The sequence below is a fragment of the Rhinichthys klamathensis genome, unplaced genomic scaffold (assembly GCF_029890125.1).
Source record: "Rhinichthys klamathensis goyatoka isolate OS25496 unplaced genomic scaffold, OSU_Roscu_1.1 h1tg000174l_1, whole genome shotgun sequence".
Lineage (NCBI taxonomy): Eukaryota > Metazoa > Chordata > Actinopteri > Cypriniformes > Leuciscidae > Rhinichthys > Rhinichthys klamathensis.
This window is the reverse complement of record NW_026606704.1, coordinates 968,928-981,023: the sequence shown is the minus strand read 5'-3', so window position 1 is coordinate 981,023 and position 12,096 is coordinate 968,928. Positions and strand designations below refer to the sequence as shown.

General features: G+C 39.6%; 1 protein-coding gene across 5 annotated transcripts in view; it reads left to right on the top strand.

Moving 5' to 3' along the window:
- dst (dystonin) overlaps positions 1-12,096 on the top strand; it is a 243,432-nt gene that overhangs the window by 157,436 nt on the left and 73,900 nt on the right. For all 5 annotated transcript variants that reach the window (XM_056260168.1, XM_056260164.1, XM_056260166.1 and 2 more), the window contains 7 exons: positions 2,160-2,286; positions 2,408-2,464; positions 2,600-2,835; positions 3,854-3,983; positions 5,759-5,958; positions 7,223-7,718; positions 9,085-10,553. In XM_056260168.1, the coding sequence (XP_056116143.1) occupies positions 2,160-2,286; positions 2,408-2,464; positions 2,600-2,835; positions 3,854-3,983; positions 5,759-5,958; positions 7,223-7,718; positions 9,085-10,553 (2,715 nt within the window). The remainder of the gene's footprint in view (positions 1-2,159; positions 2,287-2,407; positions 2,465-2,599; positions 2,836-3,853; positions 3,984-5,758; positions 5,959-7,222; positions 7,719-9,084; positions 10,554-12,096) is intronic.

The following is a 12,096-nucleotide window of genomic DNA, read 5'->3' as shown; positions in this document are numbered from 1 at the left end:
TCACTCGGCTCATCGTCAGCGAAAACCGCTTGGGTGTGAACACAAAAAACGCGTTGAAAAATGCTGGCGAATAACGCGCGCCGATATTCGTCCCGGTGTGTACGAGCCATAAAAGGGGTCGCACACCGGACGAGAAACGAACACATTATTCTCTATGAGTGTACACACCATAGACTGTAAAGATGATTGTATTTAATTGTACAGTACAATCATAACATAGTACAGACATGATCTTAATTCCATAATGTCCTTAAACATAACAATATTGCTGGCCATAAACGGACAGTGCGTCCGGTGTGCGATACCTTGGGTTCTCAGAGACGCGACTTGGCGAGTGCCTTTCTTGCGCTAATGGTGTGTTCACACCGAATGCGAATAGAGCGTTAAATACGCGTCTATCGCGTCTAGTTAGACGCTGGAATCTTCCGCTCGAGTTCAGATTTTTCAACTTGTGCGGAAGACGTTCGCGGCAAACGCGTCGCCCAATTCGCGTCATTCGCAACGCCCGGCGCGAATGATGCGTCTATTCGCGTCTTTGCATTGACTTTGTATGTAATCTACTCGCGCAAATAATTAAATTCGCGTTTGGTGTAAACACACCACAGCTCCGCCCAGATGCACAGGCTCTCTTGCGTGTGCAATCTGCACTATAGAGCTGGTTTAAACAGAGGATCTGACGGGTTTTTAGAAGATTAAATACAACCCGGAACTAAAAAACAGACCAGGCCTCTATTTGAGACCAGCCTTTATTTATCCAAACCTGTCGCCACACCAGGCGTGTAAAAGAGACAGGCGTCTATTTGGGACTCGCCTCTTATTTGAAGTTTCATGGAACTCAAAATATATTCTAATCAATTTTTGTTGATACATGTATCACATTACACTTTATTTTTAAATGGACTTGCACTTAAATGCACTTTAGACATTCTACTAACTATAAGTAACGTTGCACCTACATGTCAACTAAATCTCATTAGAGTATTAGTAGAGTATTAGTAGACTTTTAGGGTTAGTAGAATTAGTTGACATGTATTTGCCAAGTTACTTACAGTCAGTAGAATCTCTGTTGAGGAGCATCACAATAAAGTCAAGCCATCTTTATTTATATTTTACAGTGATAAACAGGAAAACAATGATTCAGTGATGCAAATGAATTCAGAATTCAAGAGAGTCGTTATTTAGTTGTCGATTGATTTTGTTTCAGTAACTGTGTAAAGTTCATCAATTAGGCAGTTCAATGCAGCTATAAAGCATCTCTGCAGAAAACAGTGATGTCATCGTCTTGCTCAGTTCAGTTCTCATCCAGTAGAGTCAGTCAATCAATAATATTGCAGAGTATTAAGTTATAGATATTAAAGTGTTGGCAGATATTAGGCAGACAGTCTACTAATACTCTAATGACTGCTAGTTGGCATGTAGTTGCAAAGTTACTTATAGTTAATAGAATTTCTAAAGTGGACTATCGAAATAAAGTGTTACCTAATGAATTTTGGTGTAATGTGAGCTGGTGGGATTTTTTGATATTGTGTGTGATAGTAATGATTTGAGATTGTAATGACATTCTTTTTTTTATTTTCATTTTTGGAGAGGTTGTGTAATCGGTGAAGTTGCTAAAACATTAGTTTGAAGTCAATTTATTTATTTTTTATTACATTTTTGTTGTCTCTAAATTACAATTTTTCAAATACTTAGGAGTAAACATACTATCAAATCATAATGAAATGAATCCTAAAATTAATTACATTTCTTATGTTCAAACCATCCTTCATCCATTTCCATTATAACCAATGTATTTTTTTCCCCTATTTTTTTGTAAAATTGTAGTAACAACAGTATTTGGTATTAGAAAAATAGAAGTTTAAGCCCAAAATAGAATCATTCAAGCAAATATTCTGTCACACTGATCAACATTGACAAGTAATTAAAAACACCCTTTTTTCCCCCCATTAAAATGTTAAGAATCACCCATATAAGGAGGATACACAGCGGATCATGTGTTTGTGTTTTAAAGTGTTTATTTCAGTGATTTAACCCTCGTTACTCTAGTCGCATCCAGCATTGCTCAGCATTCAAGAACGTGTGTGTCATGTTCCAAAAGGTCAACGGAGAATAATGGAAATGTCCAAATGTCTCCTAACTCTACATGACTATTTCTGCAGGGCTTGTTGGATGAATGGACCTCCAAAGCTCCTGCAGTCCAGGATATAAATAGCAAAGGATCTGCTCTATGTAGCATAATCAGTGTTTTGACATCACCGGCCAAAGCCAAGATACATCACAACTCAGGTATTGCCAAGGAGTATTTTAAGATTTTACAAAAACATTTATCGCATGTCTCAGTCCAGCATGATCACTCATCTGGAGTGAACCTCATATATATTTATATATATTATTTATTTTTCTTTAGGATCAGCTGTCAGTAATGGCTCTGGTCCAGGAAGCCATGCCTATCTAACAAACCAAGGTGAAAGTTCATACTAGTGATGCATCAGTTTTTGCTGATATAAATAACTGGTTTTATTTATGGCGCGACCAATAACTATTATGATGGCCAATGTAAATCTACTATTCTGCGCATTGTTTCTGTGTTTGCCTTCAGAGTTGATGTTGGTGCAGCAGAAGATGTCCTGCATTAACACCAGTTATGACCATCTGGGGGAGCTTCTGAAGGCCAGATCCTCTGAGCTCAGCGCTGTGTTGAGGAAAGTGCAAGCGGTCCATGAACAGGCTGAGTCTTTACGCCAGTGGATGCAAGACACGAAGAACACGGCGTCATCATGGAGTCACCATCCGTCTGGGAAACACACAGTCAAATCACAGATAGAGCAACAGAAGGTGAATGGAAGCCGTTAACGTGCATCATGTCTAATGACTTATTAGCAATATTTGTCATTTTTGCATCTGAACCACTTAGACGTAAAATATTGACTTGTACCCCATCATCTTTTAAGTTAATATTTCAATAATTTAACAACATGTTCATTCACATATATTCATGGTTATCTGGTTGGTTAATGGTCACATGACAAGTAAACATAAAATATTTAATTTTAATAGTTAATTCATAATTTTAGATGTATTTATATATAGTATTTCTAAATTATGTTTATATATATATATTTATTATATTATTTAAATTAAGTCATTATTTTATTTTACATCGCAAGTTACAATGTATTAATGTCTTAAATTCTTCACTTTCAAATGTTTTAAATCCAGAAACCATGTCAAATACTTAAAATTTTATGTCAAATACTTAAAATTAATATATATATATATAAATAATATGTGCTAAGCTAAGCTGTTGCAAGGCAGTTGATAGACCAATGGATATGCCAAGTTCGATGAAGTTGTTTGAGGAGTTACAGTAAGAACTTTTTGCCATATTTCAGTCCATTCCAAGTAATTTTGCAGATTTTCCTCAACAATCAGCACAGAAATTCAGAAAAAAGTGCACAAACTTTGTGTCATGCTAAAAATCCTACATGAAAAACTTGACAATTTCCCACTGTAAGAACATTCTTTAAACTGCGGCGGCAGTGGCTCGGTGGTTCATGTGGGTTGTCTACAAACCAGAAGGTTGGTGGTTCAAGCCTCAGTTCCACCTGACCAAGTGTCGAGGTGTCCATGAGCAAGACACCTAACCCCAGCTGCTCCCGACGAGCTGGATGGCGCCTTGCATGGCTGCCGTCGCCCGTCGGTGTATGAATGAGTGAGTGAATGGGTGAATGTGAGGCAAATTGTAAAGCGCTTTGGTGGCCATTGGGTCTGTGAAAGCGCTATATAAATGCAGTCCATTTACCATTTTAAACTGTAAGCACTGAAAAAGCTGATTATTATGTCTGTCTTGCAGGTCTTTGAAGAGAATATGAAAGGAAAACAAGCGCAGCTCCAGCAGCTCAGGGAGAATTTGCTCAGTTTAATCGCGGAGAACCCGGATTCACCCGAGGCAGAACAGTGGAAGCACATGCTGGCACAGATAGGTATGCGTCCATCACATCCAAACGCTTCAATCTACTTTCATCTGCAGTGTGGATTGCCATGTGCAGCGTCACACACGCATCTCCCTCGCTCACTGCGAACCGGGGGCAGAAATTCTTATAATTACATTATTTAATGTATGTATACACTCTCTTTTATGTCAAATACTTCAAATTAATCAATTAATTCAACTGATCAGAATAATGACATACCATGGTTGTTACCAATAAAATGTTATATTTTTACACTGCAGAAGCTGCATCTGACATGCCATTTATGTTTATTTACACAGACTGTTTAATGCTCCTCGAATGTGATGTTACATATTAATGTAATTTGAAATGCATCAAGCATATAATTTATATCTGAAAATGTCAAAAACAAAGTTTAAGGCTGATGCCTCTTTAAACAGAGGTGGGTCAGAAGAAGCATATTAGATGTTATAAATATAAAAACATGCACTCATTACAGACAGCTGCGAGATTAAAACAACAGTCATTAGTATTGATTATTGTCCTTGATATTGTAATCACGATTAATAATGTCTGTTAATAGACATTAATTTGGTCATTTTCGCGGGTCCGACGTCCGTGTGAATGGGGATTGTTTTGACGACGTGTGTGTGTGAAAAACGCAAAGAAAAAAAATTGTGTACCTCGTTTTCGTGTAAATGTACTCATAGTAGCATGAAAAACAAAACAATTATTCAAACTGGAAATTAACTGAGCGCAAGCAGAGAAAACTTTCCCATCATCTCTGAAGCGGTCAATGACTTAATTTCAGTTCAAGCTCACATCTGCAATCTCACTAAAACTCCTGTTATAATCAGTAGCTGTGTTTCCATCCACACGTTTTTATCCGCATTAAGTGATATCGAATGAAAAATGCCTTATGGAAACAGTAAAATTCGATTGAATTTCATGAAAATACGATCGGTCTCATATATACGATATACGGCTTATGCGATGAACGCGGATGGAAACGTTATTATGGTGCGATCCATTTTGCCTAGTAAAACTTTGTTCGCAAATGTTGGCTTGAATGTTGTGCAATTCGGTGAGAAAATGATTGGAAACACCTTAACATGTCTCAAATCAATTCGATATACCAATTTGATCGCAAAACAGCATGTGACGTCATTACGCACAGGTTCTTATCCGCTTTAAAGCCGTTTGATGGAAACACACTTTCACCAGCTTTATTCGCATGAGGTTTTTTACCGCACTTCAGATAATTCGATTGACAAGTGGATGGAAACATGGCTAGTGAAGACTACACTGCACAATTAATCTCTATTTACATTGTACGCTAGTTTTGTAGAGCGCGCTTGATCAAAAAAAGCACTGGTGACTGTTTTAAACGCCTCTGATTGGCCGTTACATTCATGCGCTCAACAGACATGTCTGTGATTGTCTGTAATGCTCAACGCTACAGGCAATCTTTGATGCAACATGACCAGATCTGTAATCGCCACTTATCGGTCATTTTTACATTTAATTTTAAGCACCACAGTCATAATATATTTATTTTAATTTAATTGTGCAGGGGCATTTTTGCCCCTTTATCTTGAATTTAGCGGGCATTTTTGTTCATCTTGATGGCATTTTTGACCCAAGCTCCTTTTAATTTCCGACCTTGCTGTGAACTGAGGTGAAGCTCCTGTGAAAGCTCAAGCTGATAGTGGAGGAGTTCGGCCTCCTCCACACACTCCGAATCAACGCTCAGCTAAAGTGAAGCTGGGAGTGATAAAGTGATGTGTGTTCTGCTCCACACACAGATGCGGGATGGGAGGAGGTCAGGGGAAGCATGGAGATTCGGAAACAGCACCTGGAGGAGTCGTCCCGAATGCTGGAGCTCTTCCAGACGACCCAACCACAACTCTCCCAGTGGCTGCAGGAGAAGGAGCTGATGATGGGCGTCCTGGGGTCTTTGTCTATGGATCCCAACATGCTTAACACACAAAAGCAGCAAGTCCAGGTACTGGCAGTCATGCCGTAAACATAGATAAGAACTGTAATTCATGTGAAAGAAATATTAAAGGTTATCTGAAGATAAACAAATAGGTGGATGGGCGATATTACCAAAGTCTTATTTAAAGATAATGAGTAGTTTTGAGCTTTCTACCGCAAAAAGCTATGAATTCGGGATCACAAGCTCTCTAAACGAAGCGGGTTTCTGAGTTCGCACTTCTGGTGTGTGTCATAAAGTGTTTATCGTTAAAGCTCACGCGAACTATCACAATATATATCGTCATACCGCCCAGCCTTAACTCTCCCTAAAATACATTTCTGTCATCATTCACTCACCGTCATGATGTTCCTAATCCATGTGACTTCATTTTGTTGAACCGTAAAGGAGATGTTTTTAAGAATGTTCCTACTGCCCTTTTTTTCTCTATACAAAGACACAAAGCACCATATGAGAAATCTAAATGACTCAAGCTATAGCCGTCATTTCACCATCTCGGTTAACTATAGACCCGATATATAATCCGGCTGAGTAACCCACTTCTAGCCAAAATAAGCTTGAATTTAGTTACATGTCGTTTTTTGCCAAAATAACTTGCGAGATGTATGATATTCCATCATGTAAACAAAGTAAACAGTGATTACAATGTATTTGGTTGCATTTCTTTGACATGTTATCTAGTAGTTGATGACTAGTCTGTTCTTGGGCTATAGTTTAGACGTCTATTAAGTTTTCACTGACAGCCCAAATTTTGCCTCGTTTCAGCCTAGACTTCAGGGCTGTGTTTGGACGGCTATTAGACTTATTTTGCTCGCTGGGTAAGATGGCTTTGAGGGAAGAACACACCAAAATTGAAGTCGTTTAAGTCATCTCTGAAAAGCAGCAGTAGCTCGTATTTGCACATCACACTTGATCAGTCGCCTGGAACAAAAGAATCAATGGCATTTGATGTGATGTTTAGTAATTAGTGATCAAAGTGATCTTTTCTCTTCAGAAGACTTGGAATATAATACTCTGGTAATATGGACATATGTGCTTTTTTGTTGGTTTTGGAGCTCAACAGAGTTTTCATTATTATAAACATTCTGCCAAACACGTTTGTGTTTCATGGTCAAACCAATTTGGAATGAAGACAGAATATAAAATGTATGGTCAATTATTTCTTTTTAAGTTACATAGTTGAAGTGACATACTGTACTATGTCTAATGCCACTTAAGAAGGCTTATCCTTTAATGCCTATTGCTTAATGTCATATGCCATTCCTTTGATTAGATTCTCCTCAAGGAGTTTGACAGCCGCAAGCCTCAGTATGAGAAGTTAACCGAGGCCGCCGCAGCCATCACTAGTGCCTCAGAGAAGCAGGACCCTGCTGTAGAGCAGGTTAAGGAACAGCTGGCATCTATTTCCCAGAAGTGGCAGGGCTTGACGGGTCAGCTGTCTCAAAGACATGCCCTCATTGAGCAGGCTGTCGGTAAGACCGCTCAATTCCAGGAGATTTTGCAAAGCCTCAACAAAAGTGCCACCTGCCTGGAGACTGAACTAAATAACCAGCAGGCTCTCAGCACCCAACCTGACGAAGTCAAGAAACAGATTGAAGCCACCAATGCAATCCTGGCTCAGCTACGAGAGGAGAAGAAGAGGCTGAAAGAGGCAGAACACATTTGCTCTGAGCTCTCTGCCATGGTGACTGAGGAGTATCTCAGAGCAGACTTGACCAAACAGCTTGAGGCCGTCACCAAACCATTCAGACAACTTGAGGACAAAGCAGGTATTGCAGTTAACTTCAACTACTACTTCCTTCTGCAACATCACAATTGCACACACGTAACCATGCCAGATTTCCTTACAATTTGAATTTGAACACTTTACTATGTTTAAATCAATTCCCCAAAAAAAAATCAGTGCAGAAAATGCAAAAAGTCTGCAGATTCCACCTGATTACCATCATCTTTAAAACATGTAAAGAGGGAGAGAGCAAACAATGTGTAAACTGTTACACCACATCAAATGACGACGATGCTTTGTTCTTATTTCTGTTGCATAGTTTGGTCAGTGTTGACAACTTAGCGACTTAGCCAGAACATAAAACTGACTTTCTACTATGTACGGTCAATGTCCGGTGATTTAAGAAAATGTTCTGGCCATAAATATTTTTACCGACCATGAAACGTTTTCTGCAAAAACAGGCAGTTATGACACCAAAATTTTAGATACTAGTGAAAATTAACAATTCTCTATTCCAATTTTGAGACCACAGCTAAAACTACTAGCCTAACTAATATAAATGTAAAACATTGTTAAAAACCAGATTCAATAAAATAAAAACAAATAATCAAATTACAAGCAAAAGCACAAATAAATACAATGTAACAAAAAGAAAAATGAAATAAACAGTGCTTTTCAGGTTTTTCAGGTAGGTCTGACAGTAGTTACAGAAATTAGCTTCCTTTCAAGTCTTCTTGCACTTGAATATTTAAATTGGCAAGGCTTAAACTTTCGTGAGGAATGCAGCGCTGGCCTGAGCACCATGTACGGTTGTTCACATTCATGCATTGTTAGGATTCATTACTCTCATTTGGCGCTTGGTGAGTATTCATTTTAGGGCCTGGACTTACCTGTTAGCGACATACAGTAGCTGTTGCTAGATTTAGTGCCTATTCAGACCCATTTATTAACAATTGCAGCAACTTCTTGGACAAACCGTATCTGGTTTCAGAGACTCCCTGCTATAATTCTGCTGTATAAAAATACAGTATGTCAGCACGGAGAGTTGGAGAGAAACAAACAAATGTAAAGGGCTGACAATAGGAAGAATGCAATGCAAATGCCATGATTATGCTAATTAGCATTGACTTTTCGAGCAGTCTTTAGCAACTTCCCATTGAAAGTAGTTGGTAACAGTGGTGTTGGGTAGCCCCACAAACTCCACATCTCTATAGCAAACATCAGCCATGTTCCCAACTGACTGTGATTTTGTCACTTCACACAGCATTTTTGCTTTTAGTCATGGTAGAAAAAGTGCATGATGCCTCACTTTTGTCGTGTTATGCTCTGCTCAGACAGTATTACATAATTGTTACAACTGTGGAGACTTCTCATCTAACATTCTTATTTTGTACCTTGTGTTTAACCAGGAAAGCGGATTGAGCAACTCAACTCGGCCTTTGCCAGCTCCCAGCAGTTCCATCAGACCTCTAAGGACTTCCAAGCCTGGCTGAATCAAACTCTCCAGGAGCAGTGCAAGACACAGCCCATCTCCGCATATGCAGAGAAGTTAAAACAGAGTCTCAAGGAGAACAGTGCTGTTCAGAAGGCCATCAGTGACCATGAGGGACCTTATAACACCATCATGAAAGAGGGTGAAACTCTCCTTCAGAGAACAGAGGGGGCAGAAAAGGTGGCCCTTCAGGGACAGCTCTCTGCTCTAAAGTCCAGCTGGGATGATGTGAAGAAAAGCAATGCTGATCAAGCAGAAAAGCTTCAAGGGGCCATGCAGAGGGCTTTGAAGTACAAGGAACATTCAGAGCAACTGAGCTCATGGTTGCAAGAGTTTGAAGACAGGGAGAAGAATGTAAAGCTCAGCGTGAACTCAGTGGAGATTGAGGGCTCCCTCTTGCAGTTGAAAGCCATCCAGAAGGATGTTGACAAGCATAGAGGGCAAGTTGTGATAACGAACACAGCTGCAGACAGCCTCCTGGAGGTCGTCACATCAGATGGCGATATGGTTAGGGAGGAGAAGGCAACCATTGGTAAAAGACTGGATAAGCTGACAGAAGATTTAATGCTCAAAAGAGAAACATTAGAAAATATCTCGCAGAAACTGAAAGAGTTCAACGACTTGCAGAAAGAAGCCAAAGGCCAACTGGAGGGTACCAGGAAACAGCTCGATTCGCACTCTTCCTTGGGTGTCCAGGCCTACAGCAACAAGAACCTGACCAACATGAAGGCTCAGCAGAACAGCTTAGAGGGTGTCCACAACCAGATTGAGCATCTCAAAAGTCTTGCACAAAGTCTTGTAGTAGATGCCTCTGAGGTTGAAGGTGTGACAGACCTTCTTCTTCAGGCAGATAGCTTGGAAAAAGACCACATGTCAATTACCAAAAAGGTAGAGGATGCTTGCTCCACCCTGGAGAACAAGCTCCAGGGCATTGGACAATTCCAGAACAGCATCCGCGAAATGTTTGCAAACTTTGCAGACCTGGATGACGAGTTGGATGGTATGGCTTCAGTTGGCAGGGATCTTGACACCTTACGGGATCAGCAAAGCACTATCAAAGACTTTGTTGCTAAACTTCAGGATCTGATGACCAACACAGTCAATGGCAGAGACAGTTGCAAGAAGATGCTGGAATCAGAGGCCTCACCAGATCTCCTGGGTCTAAAGAGAGACTTGGAAGCCCTGGGCAAGCAATGTGGAAAGCTGATGGACAGAGCCACCGCTAGAAGAGAACTGGTGGAGGAGACCCTCAGTCATCTGGAGGAGTTCTGCAGCAAGGCGCAAGAGTTTACCCACAAACTAATCAGTGCCGAGAAGCAAGAGGAGTCCCAAGGGTCTGTTGGATTGGAAACAGAAGCCATTAACCAACAACTGGAGTCCTTCAAGGTAAAATTAAGATTCATTACCTTGTCTCACCTTGTTCTGTTCCCCTTCTATAGCAGTGCACTGACATTTTAAACAATTGATATACTGTGATGTCTTACACATTAAAGATCATGAGGTAAATGTGAGCTTTGCATTTTATAGTGACCAAGATCTATATCTACAGTGGACCCGAAAAGTATTTGAACAGGTGAAATGTGTCATTTATACACCACTAGTGGCACGAAAAAGAGTTTCAGAAATATTGACTGTCTTCAAACAAGTTTCAGTCAGTACTAGTGTTGTCAAAAAACTCGGTACTTCGGTACCAAGTCGGTACTAAAAAAAATTAACGGTTACGGTACCAGCTTTTCTAGGTACCGAGTAGGCTACCGGGTTGATCCGACCGGCGGCGCTGCTAATGCGTTGGCTCTGAATCCACTTGTTGACAAGAAAGGAGGAAAGAGCCACATATGGAAATATGATGAATTAGGCTAATGTCACGTTGCCATAAAGGGCCGTTCACACGTTCACATAGCACGTTTTTGCGCGTGCAAATTTCAAATGTATGCGCGCGAGAAGCGCGCTCATAATAGAAGCGACGTGCGAGCTTGTTTTTCCAGGCGCGTCACTGTTTATGGTTGCATAGCGGAGACACGCGAGAGCGAGCGCTTGAGGAGAGAAGGAGAAAGCGGTGCAAACTGCGCTCTTCGTGATGACGAGGAAGTATCAGCAAAGAATTAATTGATTTCTAGCCCTTGCATTAGAAATCAGCTACAGGGTTCTCAAGTTTTGAAGACAGGCAAGAGTGACATTTTTGGCAGTTTTGGATTTAATAAAAGTAGGCTACAGTTAAGTCAAATAAAACATGTTTTATCTCCTGTATAGTTTGGTAACACTATAATAAGATACCATTCATTAACATTACTTAATGTGTTAATATCAACACATTGAGTGAACAATATATTTTTACAACAATTTAATACAAACACTTGATTGTTCATGCTTGTTCACTTCATTCATTGTGCATTAAATAATGTTAACAGATAAAACTTTTGATTTTAAAAATGTATTAGTATATTTTTAAATGAACCCCAAGGAGAATAATTGCTATGTATATAACTATGGTTTAATGTTAGGTCATTTTATCTAATGTTATCTAACAAATAGAATCTTATTGTAAAGTGTTTTTAATACTACAGTTTCCATCTTTGTAACTGTGATATACAGTTTTATATATGTAAATTGTATCTAAATTAAGCTTTGGTACCGAAATTGGTACCGAGAACCGTGGATTTTCACTGGTATTGGTACCGAATACTGAAATTTTGGTACCGTGACAACACTAGTCAGTACCAGTGTTTCATTTTTTGGACAAACTCACACCATTGTTTGAGACAGTTGTTCCCAGTTAGGCCGCTCAATCAAACAGACTGCAATTCCTTTTGGTGCCATTAGTAGCACAGATATTACATTTCACCTTTATGTCACACTTAAAGGGTTTGTTCACCCAAAAATGAAAATGATCCCATAATTTACTCACCCTAGGTGTGTAAGACTTTCTTCT